General features: G+C 44.0%; 2 protein-coding genes across 3 annotated transcripts in view; one reads left to right on the top strand and one right to left on the bottom strand.

The window, feature by feature from the left end:
- The window catches only part of LOC131688838 (RNA-binding protein MEX3B), a 101440-nt gene extending 99817 nt beyond the window's left edge, over positions 1–1623 (bottom strand). For both annotated transcript variants that reach the window (XM_058973404.1, XM_058973423.1), the window contains exon 1: positions 1081–1623. The gene's annotated coding sequence lies outside the window, so the exon portion shown is untranslated. The remainder of the gene's footprint in view (positions 1–1080) is intronic.
- Positions 1624–19980: 18357 nt separating this feature from the next.
- On the top strand, positions 19981–21178 carry LOC131688877 (replication protein A 32 kDa subunit). The gene is made up of 3 exons (XM_058973473.1): positions 19981–20135; positions 20199–20853; positions 20921–21178. Exons 1-3 carry the CDS (start codon positions 20123–20125, stop codon positions 21000–21002), a joined length of 750 nt encoding a protein of 249 aa, XP_058829456.1. The 5' UTR covers positions 19981–20122; the 3' UTR covers positions 21003–21178.
- The last annotated feature ends 4454 nt before the right edge of the window (positions 21179–25632 follow it).

Here is a 25632-nt window from a genome sequence, read left to right as displayed (position 1 = left end):
ACTCGAGTGTTAATTTTTGACAGTTCGATTGAACTGTTTACATGAGCTTAGAAAAATTATTTGTGATTTGCTTCGCGCGAATCTAGTCGTCGACAATTTTTTCGAAGTTCATGTAAACAGTACTAGTGAACTGTCAAGAAAAGTGAGGTTAACTGTATCAGTAAAGAACCTGTTAGGGGCCCCGGTGTTAGCTGACAGTGAGATTAGCCACATGGGTTAGCTTCTTTGACAACCAACCCACCAAAAAGGAAGGCGTCAAATAATTTGCATTTTTATCGTTTTAACCCTCCGGAAGTCGCGCTTATGTCCCACTAAACGAGCAGCCGCTGCTGCCCCAAGACTATTTCGCTAGATTTTCGGAGAAGCGTGCAATCAGTGCACTAGCGCGAGTGCCGGAAGGTTAATTACAACAACACAAGTATGACTACGCATCGTAAACGTCAGCTGCATCGCAAAAAAAAACAATCCAAAACACTTTCGACCTAACATTTTGAACATCCCAACCCCAGACGAACATAGAATATATCTGCCGCATATAAATACATACGGGGGAGCAGCAGTAGCAGCAACACCAAAACACAAGAACCGTACCACTTTCTGAGGGTTGTTTCCGCCGCTGCTGCTGCTACTCCTGCTGCTGGATCATCGCTCAGCCAGCAGAACAAAACTTTTGCCCCTACTAGGCGGAACTCGACACAGTGTCGGAGGTGGTAGCGGTTAGTGGTGTTGGTGGTGGTGGAAAATCGATATTTCGAGACGACAGCGAGCGACGTTCGAGTTTTCACGTTGGGTTCGGGCGGAGGGGGATTTTACCACCGACGAAAACGGGAAGAAAATGAGCGCAGCAATGTGAGCTTTTCAGTTCCGGGTAAAACCCCGGTATAAACATTTTTCCATCGTCGGCGGTGGTGGATGGCGGCGGTCGCTGTTACGTCATAGCATGATACCTGACCTACTGTTGGTGGGGGGTTTTGCCCGCCTTGGGACCCTTAACGGCGATTGATGGGGGTCCCAGCGGGATTAATGTAAGATTCACTAGATTTTTGAATGACATTTTAGGCAGTGTGGGAAAGCTCTCACCTGGGTTGCTGCGATGACGTGCTTCGCACGAAACAGGGTTGGGCCAGCCGCAGTTGTTGAAATTCTTCGGCCTGCGGCAATTTTTCACCCGAGCTCAAAACTGAACCTCCGCCGTTATTTTTTCTCAAAATGGTTAGATTTTGCAGTCCAGATTTAGATGAAGTTGTAAGAGAATTGAGGAATTTCGATACCCAAGCACTAGAACACACCGAGCAATCGAAAATCTTGCGGTTTGATTCAACTTCCGGTTAAGCAGAACACTACAAAGGTTGTTACTCGCGGCACGGTGAAACTTGCTTTGCTTCTATTGCTTCTTCGGCACTCGGAAGTGGATTCCGAATCTTTGCTCACTCACTACGAATTTCTTCGACCCGCTGCACTACCGTATATTTCTTTTCTTTTTCGTCTGCACTGTAACAATTATGAAGAACTGAAAAGTTGATATACAGAGAGGAAAATTTTGGTGTTTTATTGCGAAAGAGCGGTGTGCTTTTGTTCTGTTTGTTCGGTCGCTGAAGTTACGATAGTGGACTGAAATGGAACCGCCAATCCGACACACCAAAGTCCCAAGTCCGTCAGCAGAGTCGGGATCGTGGTCGCACAAATACAGACACCGAAGCAAGCAGAAGTAATGCAGAGCAAAAAGGACCCACTTCACTGTTTATATGAACGCCCCAAATCAATGTATGGTGTGCGGTTTGCTATACACCTATCAGTTTGGGGGAGAGAAGTGTTGCCGTTATGACGGATAAAATGAAAATTTATAAATAATAAATATTATTATAGGTTTGATTAACCAGAACAACATTAAATACAGTGTTTTGATTTGTTACTTGTTGAAAATTGCCAAATTGAACATTTAAAAAACAATTACAACTCCAACACTGCCCCCGTCAGCGCAATCAGAACCGTATACATTCCGAAGCATGGAATGGCACACTTTGGTGGCACCAATATAGACAACGCCGGTTCTCACATCGCTGTCGGAACGGAACAAGGATAATAAATACTGTCAGAGTAGGCGCGCATGCGGGTTGCCATGCGCACCGCCCGGCTCCCGGCTATTTTGGGTGTGTATTGCGTGCGCTATGTACATGGTCTGTGTTTTGTCTACTCCAGAGTCTGCTCGATCGTGGCCTGCACCCGCACGCACGTCCTTTCGGGCCGTCTTCTGCTCTGCCTCGGTGGTAGACGTGTTCTGACGAGCTACGTGCTTCAGTTGAAGCAAAAGCTTACCGTTTTTTCCGCACCTCGTGCTATATGCTTGCAGCCGCCGGAAAGGTGGAGACGCTCGGTTTTTCCCAGTAAGAGTAGAATGCATTTGTGAAGTACGTAACGTCACTAAATTTAGAACTCTACTCGCATACAATAGGTAGCCTTGGTTTACTTAGTCACTCTAGTTCCTTCAAGGACCAGAAACAATCACTGTTGTTTCAATTGATAAGCCCTTCAAAAACTTTGCTACGATAATACTCCGTCAAGCTTTCGGACACCTTTCCCATCCTTGTAAATCAACCACCACCCAGCCCAGACAAACCACCCCACATCGTAAAAGCGGCGAATATTGTGCGGTTTTTCTGAGTGAGAAATAAACGCACAACCAACAGCCCCACATTTCCGCGCATGTGTTTGTGCATGTTCCCTTTTCCGATAATAGTAGCAATCGGAGGAATCGGAGCTGTCATCGTGTGAGTGTGTTTATAGTGTTCCCACTGCACATCATATACGTGCTGCGCTAGATGCATAAAACGGGGGGTCATTGCACATATAAGAAGCTTTTACCGTGCGCCCTGTGCCTCTGTGCCGCAATCCCGCGCCCGCCTTCAATCGGAAAGGATCGCAGGCTCGTGCCTTGTGTGGAGGAACAGCACAGGAATAACAAAAACTGCAACTGGTTTGGGACGTGGTCACTGCAGCAGTTTACCTATATTTAGATATGGTTCGTACGTATTTGATGAGGAAGGAAAACTTTGCTTCTAGGGTCGTTTGAGTCTCAACGAAAATTTCAGTGCAATATGATGTTTATTGAATGGTTTGTAATAACGATTAAAATATTCTATTTCTCTATTCGATTTTTCTTCATTTCGAGCTTGATTTTATTTTTCCAATGTGTTTGATTGAGTAAAACTCATGATCGTGTTAGCCATGATTGCGGTTGCATGGAAAATGCAAAAAAAAATGCAGTTACATGGCAACACTGGCGAAATAGTGAATTTTCCCCCAAACTAAAGTTTGCATTAAAAAGAGCCAATTTTCAGAAGGATCAGCAAAACGAAAGATGTCAAATCAACACAAATTTTTATTGATTCCTGTATTTCATGAATTTAAACATATATCTCCACTCTGGTCGGCCTTACGGCAGTTGGCCGAATATTCGGCCATAGTCGTCGGAAAGAGAAATTCTTCAACTCTGGTCGTCTTATTGATCAGTTCCTTGTCGGGTTTCGGCTAGAAATTTTTAGTTGGCACATTCCATCTCCTCCAGTGACCGCTTCGCATAATGCGCCGAGGCCAGATCCAGTCAGAACACGACAGGGTCGCTACTTTCGGTAAGTACTCGACACATTCCAATTGACAGCAAGTTTCGAAGAAACTTCTCGCTGATTGTCAGTCACAAGCGGACCTTCTTTGAAAGCTTTGTGTGGAAGATGTACTTTAATTCGCTGCTTAACTTCTTTCTGGGGCCTTGAAATATCCGGTCTTCTGCCAGTCATTGCTGTAGTGTCACAACCACGTTGCGCTTCGCAGGGAAGACAGCTCGTTGACGAGCTCCTTTAGCCGCTGCTTTTGGATGTCCATACACGCTTCAGACGCGACTGGCCTCGACTTCCACCTTCTCATGGCGATGTCCATATTGCCCAAATACTGTTTGATGATCTACGACCTTCCCGCCGAATGCGCTACCTTCCGCTTCAGCGGTGGCCACGCAAATCCGTCGAACCACAGAGAACAGACATCCATTATCGAACAAAAATATTCAAAAAAATGTGTGTAAACATTTGAATTAATATACGATAAACTAGCGCCGCCACCTCAACCTATCCCAACTATTTGTCAAATCCATTCCGGAACCGGTTCGAAATTATTAATGGATTCAGTATGGAATCTTGCTCAAAGAAAACAACCGATTCCGTCTCTATCGGTTGATGCCTTTCAGCTGGAATTCATACTGGAAGTCCGAACCGGTTCCGGACTAGTTTGACTGGGTAGAGGAATAACCGCTGTCAATTCAGTCGAACTCAGCCACAAAAAAAACATGACGACAGTAGCGCACCTAGTTTAGACATCCCAACTACCTTCGAAACCGTTGGGGATTTTTGCACAAGTTGAATTCTGAAGATGGACGTCTGTTCTCTGTGGTCGAATGGTCGGAACCCGGTTTTCGCTCGATGCTCTCATCTCTCTTCAGAAACGCTGAGATCTTGTATACGGTGTAAGTAGGGATTTCCTCACTACTTGGGTTCTGGTTTGAATTTGCCCGGCAGACCCTTTTGACAGGGCGGTCAAGATACCTCTACCGGTGTTTGGGATTTTCGTATGTAAACAAAAAGGTAAACAAATATAAATTTAAATTTACCGACTGTTATTCTCCTGCACGGGTGCTGATTCTGAATGCTCTGCTGTCACTGGCGGAAGGGCGGATGATCTTTGCTGCGTCCTACCGGCCGGTAATACAACGACCGAGTTCTAATTCTAATTTTAGATGACTTCTCCGGCAGCGGTCCTTCACAATTAGCCAGGGAGGCAAGCTTTGTTCTTTTGTTAGAACCTCCATTGCAATGGAGCGAATAATCGCCGGGACCACTCACTCCCCGTGAATGACAGAGATAGGCACCGCAGTGACCAACCACCAACCACATCGTCGCATAGCTGTCATCGCCGATGCGTAGCATAATCGACATACTTTTCACGGCAAGAGAAGAGTGGTAACCTATCTAAATCCTATGTTAATCACACAAATCGCGCAACAAAATTTATCTAACCTATCTGCACGAACAAAACCGTTCACAAACGCGAAATTTTACAAAAAATTACAAATTATACGTTAACGGTACAACATAGCGATCAGACTAATGTTACGTAAACAAATACACTTCACGGAGCGTATAGTCAAAATAAGGGTGCTAAATTGTTACCCTGACGGGTTACAACGGGGCGCTCGGACTTCTCCGCTCCGGGGTGGAGCCAGCGGTAATTACAACGCATCGTTGTTGCTTCCCTGTTTTCGCTCTGATTGCCGTCAACGAATTGATAGAGCTGTTATTTTTCTGTATAGAGTTCTATGCAAATCATATCACACACACTAATTGGGGGTTTGTTTTCCTCCAGCTGTCATATATAAAACTGTCAGCTAATTTGAACATTTGAAATAGCTTGCCTAAAGTATTTATAATGGTTTTGAAATACTCTATGACACTGTAAAACTTATTCCGGACATGCACAATACCGGTTGGTCAGGTTCCATGATGAAAATAATCCGACCGAAAAGCTATTTTCGATTTGTTTTCCTCCACCTATGACAGGTGGAGGAAAACAAATCGTTTAACCCACTAATACAGTTACAGATTGTCAAGTACTCTATAGCCTACTTATACTTATTGACGATTCACGGGTAAACCCACCACCAGGTGGCAGTATAATCACTTGAAAAATGAACTTTATCTCGTTTGGCTAGGGCCGCTTTTAAACGCGAGATAGTGCTTAGTAAGTCCACCCGATCCAAGGAACTGTGCAGAAAAATAGACGCTAACTCCTGGGGAAACGCTTTTCGTCTCGTGATGTCCAAGATGAATGGTCTAACAACGCCGGCTGAAATGTGCACAGACAAATTGAAAATTATCGTGGAGGGCCATTGCCAGAAGCATGACCCAACCGTATTGCTGCCTGCACCGTACGTTGATGCAGACGGTGGCTATGCTGGTGACAATCGAGTTTCCAACGATGAACTACGAATAGTGGCAAAAGAGCTGAAAGCTCCGGGACCAGGCGGTATCCCCAATGTGGTACTGAAGATCGCGATCTTGGCGTTTCCGGACATGTTCAGTACAGTTCTACAGAAATTCCGTCGACGAAGGCTTCTTTCCGGACAGATGGAAAATCCAGAAGCTGGTGTTGCTGCCAAAACCAGGGATGCCACCAGGAGATCCAGCATCGTATCGGCCTATGTGTCTGCTGGATACTTTTGGTAAACTTCTGGAAAGGGTCATCCTCAACAGGCTGATGAACTACGCTGAAAGTGAGAACGTACTATCGCAAAGGATTCCGGAAGGGAATCTAGACGGTGGACGCCATCCGCACAGTCATCGGGAGCGTGGAGAAAGCATTGAAGCAAAAGAGACAATGTTCTTTATTTACCTTTAGAACCGAGGGCTGGTCTACGAGACGAATATGAAGCAGTAGTCGATTAGGGTCACGGCGGGAGTACCTCAGGGCTCCATACTCGGTCCAACAATCTGAAATCTAATGTACAACGGAGTGCTCAGGGGAGTCGAGATCGTCGGCTTTGTAGCTAACGTTGTCCTAACGATAACCACCAAGACCCTCGAAGAAGTGGAGGTGTTGATGATAGAGACTATAGGCATTGTGGAAACCTGGATGGATGATTCCCATCTGCATCTCTGCCTGAGGACGTGTGGCTGCATAGGAAGTATGACGGGGTTAACTTCCCTTTGACGCAGCTTTTTGTCCGGACTCGAAAGCTTCCGGAAGTATCTGTATCGGTTTGGACACGCTTCGTCACCCCTTTGCCCGGAATGTGTGAACGTGGTACACGTGGTTTTCGATATATCGTCGAAGAGATGTGTCACGACGAGCATATCTGGGATGCTGTCAACAGAGTGGTTACGAGTATACTCTCTAAGTTGCGGAGAAAAGAGCGAAGGGACTAAAAAAGTAGCATCGACGGCTAGAAAGCCGATGTGAAACCACAAATCAGGTTTCGGGAGAAATTCCGTCGCCTGGGAACTCTCCGTCAGTGTAGACTAGGTTCAACGCCAGGGACCAGTCCAGTAGTACACGACGTAGCACCCGGTTCAGGTCGTCGGGGTGCCAATGAACCGGACGTCAAGTTTCACCGGAATCGTCGGACCAACCTCGACATCCTACCAGGTAGCTCGTGAGAAGACTAGATCCACCGCCGAGGATTAGGGCGAGTAGACCGCGCCGAACAGCTAGCAGTGGGTCGTTGGGGGTGCCAGTGAAGCGGAAGCTACGCTCCAGAATAACTGGACAGACCTCAGCACCGACTGACTAACCCGTTGAGTCGGGTAGGTCCACCGCCAGGAACTAAATCGAGTAGATCGGGACGTGACGGCGAGACAAATGCCATCAGTATCGGGAGAAATCTACCGCCGGGCAATTCACAGTAGGGTACATTTACCGCCGTGGATTATCCGATTATATCGTGACAAAAATAGGAGCTAATTAGCTCAGGTAATAGACATCGGTATCAAGAGAAATTCCGCTGCCAGAGAACTCTCCGACGGAGTGGGGTAGCTCACCGCCGGATAATATCCGAGTAGATCTCGATAAAACTGGAAGCTAAATGGCTCAAGGAAGCGGGTATCGGTGTCGGGAGAAATTCCACTGTCGGGGAACTCTCAGTCGGAGTAGGGTAAATTCATCGCCGTGGCCTATCCGAGACCGTCCGACAAGACTGGGAGCTGAATTGCTCACGAAAACAGGAGCTACATGGCTCATGGAATCAGCATCTAAACGACTCACTGATCACTTCACACCCATATGCATCAAGCTCACATTCATAGGCACGTGCTGTTGTCTGAGCGTAAAGCGTGTCAAAGCCAAATATAATAACCGACGGGATTGGGCGGACCATGCATATTCGCACAACTTTAGCTCCATTGTTAGACCATTTTTTAATTGCAAAAATAGCTACCAACACCGATTAGCTCACTACAGATCACGATCAACTACACTGCTTTAAACTACCAATATCTTTCTGAACTCTCATCAAATTGCATCAAGAAAAAAACGCTGTGGAAAATTACCTAGTTGCCCGATGGGCCTTAGCTCCGGTGCGTTGGGGTGCGTTCTACTTAGGGTGAAATATAGCATAGAAGCAGACGCTTCGGCAGACACTCCTTGAGGTAGATCTCCTCGTTTACATTCCCGAAGGTCATGAGCGGCGCACTCCGTTTGCCACATGAGCAGATCCCTTGCCAAATCATGTATTTATTGGCAAACTTTGAAAGTTTCTGCTTCCTTACTTACTCCGGAACATCAAACTTGTGCTGGGCGGTGAAGAACAGTAGCCCCGGAAGCAGCCGGAAGTTCGCCGTGACGTAAGTCTCATCATCCAAGATGAGACAATGAGGCTCAGCATCTGGGTGTACAGTTTCCGGGCCCGTAACTTTCCCACCGAATTTTGCCGTTCGTCACGATTTGGAGCCTTCTGCGCTTCGTACGTATGCAGTCCCTCCCGGTCCATGGCTCTCTGAACGAAAGACTTGGACAGAGTCAACTTTTTGGCCACATCCCTGACTGAAGCATTGGGATTCCGCTTAAGCATTTTCACTATACGCTTGTAATCCTGATCACTAATAGAACATCCATTCTGACCGCATTTTTCCTTCCATTCAATGCTCAGATTTTGGTAGTAACGTTTGATCACACGACTTACCTTTGACTTCACGATTCCGAGTTGTTATCCGATGTCCCGAGGAGAGAGTTGCGGATTTTCCAGGGGTTTGCGCAAAATCAATTCGCGACGTTGCTTTTCGGGTGACGCTATTTTTTTCTAATTTTCGAAAATCTGACAGTGACAAAAGTACACTCTAAACTCCTTCTACCCAAATTTTCAAGAGAGAATACCCAATGGGTTTTTTTCAACAGCGTTTTTTTCCGTGACGCAATTTGATGTGGAACACCCTTTATTTCAATACACATTAGAAATCAAGTTTCCATTGGTCGCACTAGCTTGCTAAAACAGTATGAAACGTCTACTTGAGAACAAAAACACGAGATTTCCGTTCGCAACTTCAAGTCTCTTGCCACATCATGAGTTTCTGAAACAATATGCTAAAGACAACGAATCGTTAAAAGTGAGTCTTGATTTATAATTAAGCTTCTTTTGGGAAATTTCATAAAAATATACCTTATGGTAATTTTTCTTAGGAGGAAATTAAGCGTTTTTAAACCAATATAAACCTGTTTTGATCCACCTAGTAGTGCAACAGTGCTTTTCCCTTTTCACAAAACCACATTCCATGGCTGGTAATGTTCAATATAATGGTGGAAATGTATATTATATATTCAGTACATTTGCCACTTATATACAATGGATCGACACCCAAGAACATTTGAAACCAGGGGCGGATCCAGGGTAGGATCCTGGGGGTCCGGACACTCCATAAAATTTTCAATTTGTTAACACATTTTAAATTAGTTTCAAACTTAAAAAAGAAACAAGTATAATATTTAATTAGTTTAATCAGCTTAACTCTCTAACTTTCTCTCTGACCGCACGCTTCAACTCGTATCTCTGAAACCGGAACTCAGATCGACAAAACATTCAACAGCAGCCGATGGGAAGGTGTTACACCCTGAATTTTTTCTGCCGAATCTCAGCTTTTTTCTCGCATCTTTTGCCGAAATTTCAACAGTAAACATTTTTTGTGCTCAGATCTCAGTATAAGTGACGTTTCATAGTTAAGACTCGGAAAATATTTCACTGAAAATCAGCAAACAAATCTCACTTTACTGAGATATCAGTTTCTAAATTTATTGACTACACGGCTGTGGGGAAATCACCGAACCGAATTGAGTGTGTACCTTCAATTTGAGACTAAGTTTGTGCAAATCGGTCGAGCTATGAGTCACATAATAGAATACATACAGACATTTGCCGATCTCGACGACCCGAGTCGAATGGTATATGATCCACAGTCTACCGGGTCGGGATTAGGTTGACGATTTTTAGAGTAATTGCAGTCCCAAAAAGTCGTTTATTTTAGTCAAAACAATAATTTACATTACAGCAAAACTCGACAAACTTCATTTTAAAGACATTTGTCATCAAAAATACGAACTCGATTTCTGAAATTTCATGTTCCGGCTTATATGGGAATTTCATATGTGACCGGACAATTCAGTCTAACTATGTAACCGATCCCTACACAATTTTGTGGCAATCTATAGGAATAACAACCCTTTCATTTGAGACTAATTTTATGAAAATCGGCGCAATCTCAGAAAAACTGATGTGAGTTTGGTAATGTTGAAAGATGGCTATTTTTCCCGCCCCGGTCTCTTTTATGGTGGTCAATGTGGCAAACAAGATTTCGAAAGGGGTTGCGGGAGAGGAGGAGTGATGGCGCGTGCAACCAATCGAATTTTATACCTTCCGTTTGATACTTGGTTTGTGAAAATCGGCTCAGTCATCACCGAATAAATTATATGACTTTAAATTGTGGAAAATGGCGGAAGCCCGGGACTTCCGGATATGTCGATAGTGGACTTCCAAGAATCTCTGATTGCTCATCAGTAATCTAGATCTCCAAATAGAAGTAATTTGATGTCCATTTCGATAGATTTTGAACCTCCGAGGTATTACGATTGTAGCGGTTTATATGGGAAATTCCTGTGTGACCATATTATCCAACTTATAACTCCGGAACGAAAAGTCAGATCTTAGGAAAATTCAATAGCAGTCAATAAGTGTTATATCTTTCAAGATTTGTAGAAATCGGTCAAAATTCGTTGGTCCAGCATCAAATGAGTAGGATTATTTATCTTCCAGGGAGAGATGTGTGGAAAGAAATGTAGACAAAATGGCAACCTTCAAATCCATTTTTAAAATATAGCAGTGCTCTCAAAAAAGAAAGATTGGCTCGGCTGGCTCAAGAATTTGACAGGTTTAAGCCAAATTTACAGTTTTCCGATTCGTTTCAGTGCCGTTTCAGTTCCGTGCACGGACGCCAATATTATTTCATACTATTCAAATGTCCGGAACTGAAACGGATCGGATAGGTATAAATAGTGCTTTACTGGCTCAAAATCGCGCTTCTGAACTCCCTGGAGGACAACTAAGTAGGAACAAGGAAATTCCGTTCGTCGGAGATTTTTTTCTTTTCGCGAAATTAAGGAGTCAAGAAAAACACGGCAGAAAAACAAATGAATTAACAAACTGAACTGAATATTGTCAAACAAAAAGTACCGCGAAATGCCTAACTTTTCCACAGTATTCATCATAAGAGCCACGCCCATTTACGTCTACCGTCTACTCGTTAGAACATTATCCATTATAATAACCCATCGATCCCATCAATCATTCAAAGCGTTTAGGTCAACTTACACGTCTGCATGGCCAAGGTTTCTTGTCTGACCCAGGAAGGTTTTTGTTTTTTTTTCGCTGCCATTAACTTCACGCTTCAAGTAAAAGTGCAACAAAGTTCTCGGCATTACTCACCCCAATTGCACACAACCTGCAGTACCGCACCGGTATGGAATGGCTGTAAAAATCTACCAGCAATTTCCCCCATAACTATGTATATATATACAGCTACAGCTACAGCTCCCCTCACGCAGTAAATCTTACACGAGAACGGAAGCAGGAAGTAGCACACGCTCGTATCCCTTAATTACCCCACCAAAACGTATAGGTACCGGCGGTCGCTCTCACCCTGCACCCGACACGTTGTGTAACTATATTACGTTCCAGTTCCGGGGTGAGCTACACCCACCCATTCAGCCTTTGTCGTCGTTATGCGAGTATAACACTATAGCACCTCGTTTCGGTATACATATATGTATGTATTTCCCAAGCGCATCCGATGCAGTTGGGGCTGGTTCCGAACAAAGTGCCTCCACCTTTAAGCAGCAGCTGAAACCCTAGAGAGAGAGAAACAGTAGTGGAAAAGTGCATCACCGGAACACTCACTCTCCTTATGCCGCTTCCCTTGGTGGTGGTGGTTTCTTACTATACATAGGAATACAACCCCGTCCTAACACCAGTTCCCTATTTTCTGATTATGCTACGTTTCGAATTTTTTTTCTTTCGGTGTTCTTTTTGCGCGATTTCACCCCCTTTCCGTCTTATGTATACCTACCGCTAAGAATCACTGTCAAACAGGAAGTAAGAATCTGCTGCTTCGTGGTGAACATTGTTACACACTAAACATTGCGAATGTAATTTCGTTAGAAAAGTTGAAATAATAGTTAGCATTTTATATTGTATGAATTTCATGGACATTTATTAAATGTGAAATGAGATAGAATCGCTTCTTTGTTTTTCAAAACTGCAATATTTCATAGTTGTGGATGTTATCCGACACTGGATGAGCGACTTTTAAAAGTTCGAACTTTTGTTCATCTGTGGAACTAAAAGGCACTATTCACTTTTCATTTTCAGATTTTTACCAAAACAATAGCGCATTTCTTGAGCGTTTTTTCAAAACGTCATATCTGCAATGAGTTACTCTCTGTTTATACTTTCTCTTTCGATTTTTACGGCGTCACTATAACACTTTTCACTTATTTTACAGTACAGATCGAAAGACGGTGGTTTTAGCTAGCATATTATGCAAAGAGCTGAGGGATAAATGTTAAAGTGACCGAATTATTAACAGAAGAGAAAGTAAACAAAGAGAGTAACTCATAGCAGATATGACGTTTTGAAAAAACGCTCAAGATTTGTCCGAAATTCCATTTTGCCATCTCAAAGTACCCACACTATTTTTACAGTCAATAGCAAGTTACGGCCGGTAGCCTGAAACAAAGTGTCAATAGCCTTCCGCTCACCAATATCTATTCAAATACGCCTACTCGCCTTTTCATTCACTGGGAAACGGCCGCGTTTTCATGAAACATCGCACTGAAGCGATGATATTTTATATACACCCAGGTTTTTTTTTACGCGGGGGATACGTGCCGCGTAAAAAACCGCGTTAATTGGAAAATCCGCGTAAAAAAAACTAAGCAAAAGACTAAGAATATTTTTGGAAGTTTTTTTTTTTGCACGGATTTCGCAATTAACCGTTTTGCATCCGACGCGGTACCCGGGCACCTTTTTAGGTTTCAATTAATGAAATTCCTATGTTTTATCTATAGCTGGAAATTGAAACTTTATGACATCTTAGAACTTCACTAAATCAAGCTTTTGGGTTAATAATATTGTTGATATAGTAAGTGGGGGAGTTAGGAGGGGGCTCCTGAATTTTTTTACTACGCAACAGGCCGACGTGGGTACCCGGGTACCCACAAAAATGGAATGCCAATAACTAAGGTAATTTCCAACCGATTTTGATGCTTTTGGGTGTTTTGGATTCAGGAACTCATCCGATTTTGGACTTGGTAAAAACAAATCGGGTTACTTCGTTCGGTTCCCGGGAATCCGGATTTCCGGAAGCAGGTTCCAGTACTGGGTTACTACTTGTGAACTTCAATGGAATACTAGCAATATGGATATCAAAATTCTTGGAATTTCATCAGTAGGCTGTATCTCGTGGTTTTGGAACCATTTGATGATTTGACCCCGGAACAGACATTCCGGAGCAGGTTCCCGTGGGGCCGTGAGTAGCCATTCCATTCCGATTCCATTTTTTAAATGGCCATAGGGTCCCGTAACAATAAATAACAGAATTCAGAATAAGAAGAGTTTCGATACTCACATTGCTAGGACATTATTAAAATTTACAAATCATACCCTAGTACTGGAATATTACCCCGGAAAATCCGGATTACCAAGCACCAGATCCATTCATCCGGTTCAATTTTACAAATCGAAAAGTGGACGAATTCCTGAATTTAAAAAATCTAAAAGTATCCAAATCGGATAAAGGAAACCATAGTTATGAGCATTTCGATTTGTGGGTACCCGGGTGTTTTTTTGTTGGACACATAACAGTTAATGCGGTTTTTGCAAAAATATTCTTAGTCCTTTTGAATGCAGAAGACTTAGAAGATTTTCGGAAAGATGGAAGAGACGGGTCTGGAAGACTCCTTTTGACCCGCACCTCTACAATATGGGTATTTTCGGAATGGAAGAGTAGGTGCCAGAAATTGATTTTTGACGCTATTTTGAAATCAAAGATGGCTACTTCCGGTTTACCGAAATTCCCGCATAAAAAAATCTGGGCAATCTTCCAAAACACCCTCATGTAAGATCTAATCATAAACCAGCAAAATGCAAAATATTTTTGTGTTCATCCAGAGTGCAGTGAGAATGGAAGAGAGAGAAGAAAGAGACGTATGTGGTGTGAGTTGGGGGTTTGAATTTATTCAAATTAAACATATTGCTTAAATTTAAACAAATTCAACTGTTTAAAACTATTTGTACTACAACTTCACCTTCCAAAAATACCCATATTGATTGGGTTATAGCGAATTTCGCTAAATCGGAAATCGCCATCTTGGATTTCGAAATGGCGTCAAAAATCAATTTTTGGAACCTACTCGTTAAGATCATTCCGAAAGCACTCATATTGACTGGGTTATAGTGAATGTGACTAAACCGGGAAGTCGCCATCGTGGAATTCAAAATGGCATCAAATATCGACCTTTGTCTCCTACTCGTCAAGACCATTCCGAAAATACCTATATTCATTGGGTTATTGCGAATTTCGCTAAACCGGAGTCGCCACCTTGGATATAAAAATGGCGTCAAACAAAAATTTCTGACACATACTCGTCAAGACCATTCCGATAATACCCTCATTGCATGGGTTGTAGAGAATTTCCGCTAAACCTGAAGTCGCCATCTTAGATTTCAAAATGGTGTCAAACATAAATTTCTGACACCTACTCGTCCACACCATTCCGAAAATACCCATATTGATTAATTATTGGAATCCGCGTAAAAAAACCGCGTAAAGAAAAAAAAGCGTTAATTTGAAAATCCGCGTAAAAAAAACTCGTAAAAAACCGCTCAAAAAAACCTGAGTGTAAATATTTACATACCAACATTATGGTAAATGGAATGATAAATAATGTTACATGAGGACGTTTTGATCCACGTTCAGCACTGACATACGAGTTTTCATGCGATTTATCACGGCATCTACGCTTTTTATTTCTAGGGATTATTGACGATCTGGAGCATTCCAATGGCACTGGAATAGGGATCTTTAGGGGTGTGCGGGTTAAGGCATTATCTGATGCAGATTTTTTTTTTAAATAGCCCACCTCTTACCCCCACACCAAAAAGCTCACAAACGGAGCCCCCTGGTAGTGGACACATCAGTTCTCAGCGTACAAAAAAAAGGTCAGCACAACAAAACAAAGTTACGAATCGCGGAAACGCTGAGAACAAAAAAAAACAATACGAGACCGACAAACACAAAATTTGACAAGAAGCTACGGCGAGTACCCAGCGGAAAAGAATCCTTTTAAGGGTCCCATCGTAGCTTTGCAGGAAGCTCATAATAATTTAAATTTATTTATTACTAATTGCTATAAAAAATGCATTTATCAATTGTTTTTATTGAAAAAATGTTAACCAATTATAGCTAAAGGAATAAGCTCGATTGGTGGTGAACGAAGTTTAAATTAAAAATTCTCCTATTTTATTTTTTAAAATTAGTTTCAATTTTGCTTGGAAACGAGTGCGACATGTTATTTGCTTTAAATCAGTAGGAAGCTGGTTGAATAACTTAGGTCCGATGAAAGAAATGCGTCTTTGACCAAGGTTCGTGGATACTCTGGAGTATAATAAATGATTGGCTTGTCTAGTGCTGTGAGCTCGAATGCCTGGTGTAAATTCTAGATTGTTATGAGCAATAGTATTATGCAAAGCATTGTGGATGTATATTATTGTTTGGTAGTTAGTCAACCCAAGCAAAGGTAAAATGTTATGGGCATTATTATTGTATAACAAAATAGTAGGGTACATAAATGGTTTTTTATAAATAATTTTAAGACATCTGTTTTGAAGCGTTTGTAGCTTTTTCAGATTCGAGATACTGGCACGGCCCCACACAGATACAAGGTAGTTCAGCAATGAGTGGATGTGCGCATAATAAAATTTTAGAAGTACATGCTGGGGAACAAAAGAGCATACTTTACGCATAGCCCCACATAACGATGCAACTTTTCTCTCTATAGATGTTATATGCTCAATCCAGGAGAGTGTGGGGTCTAAGTGAAGTCCTAAATATTTGAAGCAGTTAGTTTCCTGAATTACAGACTGTCCCATTCTTGGGTCTGGATGCACGCCTATAGCTCTTCTAGATGAACGAAACAGCATATATTTAGTTTTTGATAGGTTCAAGGAAAGAAGGTTTTCGTTGAAATACGTCGTTAGTGTTTTTAAATCCGATTCAATGTCGCGTACAATATCCAGGCAGTTGTTGTTCGGGTAGAACAACGCTGTGTCATCCGCGAAAAGACGAGGAGTCCCTTTTAACCCGAGTCTACCTAGGTCATTGATATACAATAAAAATAACAGTGGCCCAATATTACTGCCTTGGGGCACTCCTATTTCTATTGGTCTATAAGAGCTACACGAGTCTCCAATAGATACGAATTGGTTCCTATACGACAGATAGCTACGAATAATATGATTTGCTACTCCCCTGATACCATAGCATTCTAACTTCTTAAGCAGGATTGAGTGATCCAGAGTATCGAATGCTTTTTTTAGGTCCAGAAAAAGGGCACCAACAATTCTTTTGCTATCAATTTGACTAATGATGGAGTCAATTAGTTCGGTCATTGCAATTAAAGTGCTGCAGCCCTGCCTGAACCCATACTGGTAGTTGTAAATTATGTTGTGTTTGTTCAAAAACTCGAGTAGTCGAGTGATGAGCAATTTCTCAAGAATTTTATTGAAAACGCACAATGTTGAAATTGGTCTATAGTTGCAAGGTTGGTTTGGATGACCAGCTTTGAAAATTGGAATTACTCGGGCTATTTTTAAACAGTCTGGGTACCTGCCGGTTTGAATTATTAAATTAAAAGCTTTGGTTAGGGTGTTTGCAAAAGCGGTACAGTTACTCTTAAGAACACTAGCGGGGATCTTATCAGGACCACAACTGTTATTTTTTTCGAGGTCTTTAATCAAAAGGATCACTTCGTTTATGGTTGCAGGACGCAAGAAGATTGTTTCTTGGACGTGTTGTATATTTGTAATAGGATTTGAGTTGGGACTCGTGGGAATATTGTCAGCCAAATTTTTGCCAATGCTAGAGAAATACTCGTTGAAAACATTACATACTTCTTTAGTCTCAGTGACTCTGATATCGTTGCAAATTAGGCTGATGGGAACATCCGACTTTGAACGACCAAAAATGGTATTAATATTCTTCTAAAGTTTTGAATGAGTTGTGTTGGATAGAAGGTTTTCAAAGTAGGCCTTTTTGCACCGCTTTTTCATTACATTAACTTTTTTAGTTATGTGTTGCAGAAGAGCTTTGAGGTTTTCATCATTGGGGTTATTTTTTACTCGTTTCAGATAAGATTAGTACCGTGAGTTAATATCTCAGGTCTTTTTAAATTTTTTGGCCCGAAACTATTGAAAAAAACATTTTTTAGTTTGTTTCCTTTTAGGACAATAACACATCCAAACCCATGCGACTTGCACGACCCTATAGGTTGCCTTATCAGATCTACCATAGTTTGCAGATGAAACTTGGGATGGCAGGTTGCTAGCGGATTGACAAAGTACCAGATCATGCTGTGTGGGGTGCTGTCCCGGTTAACAATGAGGCGAACGAGATATTTGCAGATACGTCATTTAGTAGGACAACTGTCAGTTTGCTGGTTGAGTTTAATTTGGGTTTTCAAATTTAAAAATCATAAAAGAATAATTAAGGTTTAAGAATGATATGAGTGTACTCGTAAGGACACCCGCTACCAAAACATATGAAAAACTGGCACAATTTTTTCAAATTAAAGATCCCTATTGTACTACAAAGAACCTCGAGATGGTTTTCGGAACAATTTAACATGACGCTCCAACTGTGATCCGGCTCCTGCATACAACAGAACTAACTTGCAAAAAATTGAAAAGCGATCCAGATTCATTAGTCAAACATTCTGAAGTATACTGACGAGTTGGCTTATGGAGATAGCAGCTTCATCAACTTGGATGAAGTTTCATTTGACTCCAGCGATATGCTTCGGAATCATGGTTATAGTGTCAAAGGACAAAAAATCCAATACCGTGGAGAATTCAATCGATGACCACGCGAATCCTACCTTTCCTTTCTAGGTCAATCAGTGATGTTGGAGTTTTTTTCGGACCAAGGGTACCTTTACCCGTAAAAAGTTTTTGAATGTATTATTAAATATGCTGCTGACAAACAGAAAGTAGAACCGTTTGCTGGACATCTTTCCGTATGGGTTATGGATGATGCCCGTTATATAATGTTCAAGAACTATTCGTGTAGTCAGGATATTTCCGGGGGTAATTTCGTTCCAAACATCGGTTTGAACCAATCCATAAACGATGTATTTAATGTGATGGATTTAATGTGACGAGTGTTACATTGGAAGAGAGGTTGTCAACAGGTTGTTTTGCGCAATTGTTGATCCTTGGCGTGTACATTTCTGCTGTGGATAGAAACCAAAATATTCCTGTCATTTCAGCCGGTGGTTCTTGTTTCTTCAGTTCTGCTTGAAAGTACGCTGAGGAGGCATGATTTTCAGCATGAGAGCCTTCCTCCATTAGCTTTCGAATTAGACATTCAAAATAATATTTCTGGGAGCTTATTTTCAGCTGGTTGCAGAAGACACTTTTTATTTTCAGCTGGTTGCAGAAGACACATTCATTTCGACTAGCATCTATGCTAACTAAATGCGAATAACCAAATAAAATATAACTCCATATCTTTCCTCACTAGCTCTTCATATTCTTTCCTTCTCCAAGCTGATCGATTTCGTCTTCTCATTGTCTTGCAATGTCGCCGCGGATATTAGATTTTTGCAGACTAAGACACTTTGACATCATCCGCTTTACTGACTTCTTTTTCGCCTAAATGCAATTCCAAAGGGAGTTCAAAACTTGCGAGAGAGTATTTCCAAATGGAAAAATCAAAGTTGCTATTGCCCACTGATATCTTTGTCATATATGTGTTCATAGATAGACAATCGCCATTGTCTCTCGTTCACATGCTTTTTGATTCTTTTGTGTAATTCAAAATATACCTTTATTTAGTTAATCATGTTCTTCCAATACGATAATTTATTTCGAAAATCAGTTTTCGCATGTTTTTAATAATGCCAATAAGGACCATTATAGATCACAGCAGTAGACGAAAATGAGAGCATTTCTCTTTCATAACCTGTTAACATCTGTAGTCGGTGAGTAACAATTTGTCAGGAATTTTCTCTCAAAGTGAATTTTGACAGTATGCTTACTGGCCCTTTTAAAAAAGCAATTGAATACTTTACGCTGACGTCACAAATGAACTGAATGTTCATTTTCGACAGTTCGCTTGTACTGTTTACATAGACTTAGAAACATTCTTTACGATTTTCTTCGAGCGGATCTAGTCGTCCACAAATTTTTCTAAGTCCATGTAAACAGTACCAGCGAACTGTCAAGAAAAGTGAGGTTAACTGTGTCAGTAAAGTACCTAATAGTTTTTTCCCCGGTACAGCTATGTTCCGAACACTGGATGGCGCTGCAGGCGAAGTCAAATATTCGTTACCTGCGCATTTTATACAACTTTGATTTGATGTATATGATAAGGTACAGAACTCGATAATGTCCTTAATAGGAATAATATATTATCAAGAAAAACAAAAATCACCTAATAAGCAAAATAAACGCAAAAGGACCTTTTAAATAGATGCTGCCGAGCAATAGTTCATTGGAAACTTAACAAATTTGTTCCGAGATATTCGTCGTAACTTTCAGTTTACTAGCAAAAATTGATCGGCTGGTACATTATATGCAATTTTACCTTAACGGAAGAGGCTAAACATTTCGCGCGCTGTCAATCTGAAACTATAAACAAAAAGCGGTCTCGCTCGTAGTAGTTCACGGTGGTAGACGATTACAAGAAATTTCCTGTTTTCCCTGTATATAAAACTAAAACCACCCGAAACACAGTTCGCTAGTTTGCTGCACAATCCAACCGGAATAATGAACGATAGCTGTAAGTACAATATTCGAAATACATTCGATTATGACGGGAACTGAAATCCATTCTCATTCCCAGTCGGTGCAGGAGGATTCAACGCGACCGGTGGTGGTGGTGGCGCCGTGCAGGAAAATAAAGCAGAAGGTGTACTACCACTTACCATTCGTCACATCCAGGAATCGTCGGACAATGGACTGCAACTGTTCGGCATTCAGTACAGTATGGTGACGTTCATTGCGATTGTGCGAAACATTGACCACTCGTCGACAAAGATCACCTACCGGCTGGAGGATCACACCGGCCAGGTCGATGCACATCTTTGGCTAGAGGAGGGCGATACGACACAGGTGCCGGGGATTGTGATGCATGGTTACGCTCGGATTGTGGGATCGGTACGGAATCAGGGCGGCAGTAAGGCGGTGATGATCTTTAAGATCGATCAGGTTTCGTCGCCCAATGAGATTACTACCCATCTGCTGGAGGTGTTGAATGCACGGTACAAGGGTGAGGAATACGCTAAGGCTGTAGCTGGCGGTTCTGGATATGCGGGGGCTGGTGATAAAGGGTCCACTGCGTCCAGTGGAGGATTCATGGAAACCGATGGTAACACTATGGGACTCACTGGAAAGCAGCTGCTGGTGTACAAAGCTATTAAGGGACACATTTCCGATATCGGAATCAGCCGAAAGGAATTGCAGCAAAAGTTTCAGCATATTAGCGGCTCGGAGATGCAGTGGGTGTCGATTTTAGCAGATAAATTATTTATTGTATTGGTTTAACGATTATTTGTATTCTTCCAGGAACATTACCGATTATATGACTCAGGAAGGCATCATCTATACCAGCGTTGATTCTGATCACTTCCTCTGTGTGGATTCGTAATTTCGATTCGTCAGCTACATGTTATGAGTTAAATAGATTTTTAGTGCTACTGTTTAATTCCCATGATCCGTTAACAAGATGCTGATATTGGTTAATATTAGGAAGCCCTAAAATATCGCACTTTTACAATTCAAAAATTATTTTCAAATCAAAGCTTTTTGTTCGTTGCCACTGAGTATGATTGTTGTTTGTGAAAACTTAATCAAATTGATGACAAGGTCCTTCTGATCAATCTGGAGGCGTGGATTTGTTTACGGAGGATTCGAATTTGGCAGCCAATTGACATTTTGTAAACAAGACGTTCGAAAGGCTTCAATGTATCATTAACGTCTACAAGGTGGGTAGTACTTACTGAGGAATGCATGTTCGTGTCGGAACGGCCCAAATCGGATTGTATCGACTAAATCGAGGAGTTCAAAAATCATTCGCTGCGCCTAAGATTGCTGTGTGACATGGAGGACTAAGACATGTTAATCTACAGATCTTAAAGAAATTACCACAGATTACCAATGGAATCCAGTCCCAATTGAAGGAACCGCTAGCATGTAGGTGAAACATGCACGTGATTCGTTCTCGATTGGCGAAACCTAGTACTTGAGCTAGTACACTCCGATCTTTGAGGACCACTACTTCTGTCACAAGAAATGTTTGTATCAAACGCACCGTAGCTACTACCTGTTTGCAGCTCTAGGTCATCTACCGCGCGTCACCGTCGAAGGGGATACGAATCATTCCCACTAACCTTCAGTCGGCACAACTCCGCTAGTGAATGACGGATCTCAATAGTAGCATGTCTGTAATAATATACGTACCTGGAACTATTGAGAACCAGAGCTACAGGTCCAAAGCCCTGATAAAGTAGGATGGTTGTAATGATCTGGGCCGCGGTAACCACGTAAAGCAAGATAGGTCATAACCCCAATTCCAAGGCGTGAAGCGACCCGTGGCGAGGGATGAGTGATCGAGGGGGTGAAAAAGATGCTCGATCGTTAGCGGAGCCTGTGGGGTACCTGGGCAACCCCCACAGTAAGCGTCCCTTACCACGCTACTGCGGAGCACTGGCGTGACGGACGTTTATTCTCGCGCTACTCGTGGGTTCAAACATGGAGATAAACAAAAATAAACAAACAGGGGTGCCAAACCCCTTTGCTAGAGGTGGTTTGGCGAGGTTTCCCCCCCCCCCCCCCCCGTGGGGAGAGTAGTGGAGCGACGAGTGCTGCATCTGATAGCACCAGTGACCCCCAGTAGTGGTAGGATATAGCCCTACCAACGCACTGGACGGGCCACTATCCGCGATGCGCAAAGTGGTGGAGCAGCTCGATTCAATAATCGAGTTCACTAGCGCAAAGCAAAACATAAGCAAGGAGTTAAAGCAGAGCCTCCTGGAGCTCCGGAGAACTGTTCGTGTCGCAAGACAGAAACAGCAGGCTTATGCCAAGAGGGTGGAATGTCGGGAGAAGTCCAACAGAGAAACCCAGACAGTGGCCGCCAAGAGGGAGGGAAGAGAGAAGGTCGATACAGACACTCAGACAGTGGCCTTCACCTTCTATGGAGCAGTCATGTCGCTCGAAGCGGCGGCCGAGTTCCCCTCGAAGGGAAAAGGCAAGGGCAATCGTAAGACGGCGCCGAACGCGAAGCGCCCTAGGAAGTCGCCAGGCGAGGGTGAAAAAACCAACACCACACGGCGTGCAACCGTTAAGGCCAGACGCCGTTTGGTCGAAGTAAGCGAGGGCGAGAGTGACCTCGCTGAGCAGAGCGTTGGTACCAGCAACCCGGTGCAACCGGGGCAGGGGGGCGTTAACCCCTGGACGCTGGTCACCAGGAAGAAGCCGGCGCCGACACCGGAGGTACCGCGGCCCGCGAAGAAGGACAGAGGCGAGGCCTTGTGGTTAAAAACCGACAAGGACAAATACGCCGACGTCCCAAAGTCGATGAAGGCGGCTGAAAGCCTTTCGGCCCTTGGGCAAGATGTGCGTAGCGTGAGACGCACCAACACGGGAGAAATGCTTCTGGTGCTGAAGCGAGGCGCACAACCTCGCGCGGTGTACAAGGCCTTGGCCCAAGAGGTTCTTGGTGAAGGCGCCCAGGTCAGGTCGCTAGGGGCGGAAATGACTCTCCAGTGCAAGCATCTGGACGAGTTCACGACCGCAGAAGATGTCGTCGCAGCCGTTAAGGAGCAATGCGACGTCACAATCGAGCGGTCCTCTGTGCGCTTTAGAGAGGGACCCTCTGGCACCCAAGTAGCCTACCTCAGGCTACTGAAGGCGGATGCCAAAAAGGTAACCGAGAAAGGTAAGCTGAAGATCGGCTGGTCGGTATGTCCAGTTAGCATACCCCAGCCGCCTTCAGTGGATAGATGCTATCGGTGCCTTGAGTCCGGCCATAAAACGTACGAATGCAAAAGTACAGACAGGAGCAAATCATGTGGTCGCTGCGGCGAGGAGGATCATAAAGGGCGGGGCTGCACTAAGGCGCATAAATGCCTTAACTGCACCGCCAAGAAGCAAGCCCGTAATCATGCTATGAGTGGACCTTCGTGTCCCTTCGGTGAGGCAAATAAGAAGCCGTGAACGTCACACAGCTGAATCTTAACCACGGTGCAGCTGCTCAACAGCTGCTGTGGCAGTCGGTCTCGGAGTCGAGGACAGATGTTGCCCTCCTATCCGACCCGTACAACATCCCTGCCGGCAATTGGTTGTCGGACGGGTCTGGAATGGCGGCAATCTGTATAACCGGACGGTTCCCGGTTCAAGAGGTAATACACTCCTCCGCCGAGGGTGTTGCTATTGCCAAGATCAATGGTGTGTTCTATTGTAGCTGCTACGCTCCACCAAGGTGGCCCATAGAACAGTTCAACCAGATGATCGACAGGCTCTCGACAGACCTAGTGAACCGGAAACCGGTAGTTATAGCGGGAGACTTTAACGCTTGGGCAGTAGAGTGGGGCAGCCGCTGTACAAATAGCAGGGGCCAAGCGCTACTGGAGGCGGTTGCGAAACGACGCAGTGCTAATCAATGATGGTTCCACTAGCACATTCCGTAGAAACGGGGTAGAGGCGTGGATTGACGTAACATTTGCCAGCCCGAGTCTGGTTCCAGGCATGGAATGGAGGGTAGACGACGGCTACACCCATAGCGATCATATAGCAATTCGCTTTAGGATCAACTATGGTGTGCAGCATCCAAGGGTGGGAGATCCCTGTCAGGTACGCGGGTGGAAGTCCAACCACTTCGACATCGAAGCTTTCACCGCGGCCCTGGAGCTGGAGGCCAACAGTCGACAGTCTAAGCGGGGATGCGCTGGTAGCAGTTCTACCACGCGCGTGCGACGCCACTATGCCGAGGAGAACCCTGCCAAGAAACGGTATACGCGTGGTATACTGGTGGAGTGCCGAGATTGCAGCTCTGCGATCAGCCTGCCTCAGAGCTAGACGTAGGATGCAAAGAGCCCGCACCGAGGATGCAAGAGCGGACCACCGTGAAGTGTTTCGAGCTGCGAAATTGGCCCTTATCAAGGCCATTAAAAGCAGCAAGAGAGCGTGTTTCAACAACCTGTGCGAGGGTTCCAAATGCGAATCCGTGGGGTGACGCCTACAGGATCGTAATGGCTAAGACCAAAGGGGGCTCTTCACCCCTCGAATGGTCACCGGGCCGGATGGAGTTCCAAACAGCGCTCTCAAGGCAGTGATCATAGCGAACCCGAACATGTTCAGGCTAGCTATGCAGAGATGCCTTGACGAGTGCCGTACTATTGCCGATGCCCGGGAACCCGCGGCGGACTAGCCCCGTACTCAGAAGGCACGGACGGCTTGTCAAGCAATCAGTTTTCAAAAGGGTAAGTCCACGGTGGACGCTATCAACTCAGTGGTAAAAACCGCCGAGATAGCGATCCAACGGAAAAGGCGAGGTATTCGATACTGTGCGTTAGTGACACTTGATGTGACGAACGCATTCAACAGCAGCGCAAGCTGGGATGCCATCGCGCTCTCGTTACGCCGGCTTAGCCTACCGGTGGGTCTGTATCGGATCTTGGAAAGCTACTTCCAGAACCGTGTATTACTATACGAGACCGATGCTGGTCAGAGAAGCGTTCCTAGTACCGCAGGAGTCCCGTAAGGCTCGATTCTGAGCCCGGTATTATGGAACCTTATGTATGACGGTTCTGAGGTTCTGAGACTAAAGTTCCCTCCTGGTGTCAAGATCTTCGGCTTCGTCGATGATGTTACCTTGAAGGTCTACGGGGAGTCAATCCCCGAAGTAGAACTGACTGCAGCACACGCGATCAGAACTGTGGCGGAATGGATGAGCGCGAGAGGTCTGGAGCTCGCTCAACATAAGACGGAGGTGGTTATCGTCAACAACCGCAAGTCGGTACAACATGCAGTTATTCAAGTGGGAGAAGTCGTGATCACTTCAAAGTGGAGTCTGAAGATTCTTGGGGTCATCATAGATGACAAGATGACCTAAGGCAGCCATGTCGGCTATGGGTGCATGAGGGCTTCGACGGCTGTTGTGGCATTATCGAGGATGATGTCCAACAGCGTGCGCAAGTAGGCATAGGCCACTGGCAGGCGTTGCCGTATCTATCCTTAGGTACGGCGGCCCGTCCTGGGCGAAAGCACTGAGGGTA

This window comes from Topomyia yanbarensis, chromosome 1, assembly GCF_030247195.1.
Source record: "Topomyia yanbarensis strain Yona2022 chromosome 1, ASM3024719v1, whole genome shotgun sequence".
In the NCBI taxonomy this organism is placed as follows: Eukaryota; Metazoa; Arthropoda; class Insecta; order Diptera; family Culicidae; genus Topomyia; species Topomyia yanbarensis.
This window is presented reverse-complemented; position numbering and strand designations above follow the sequence as displayed.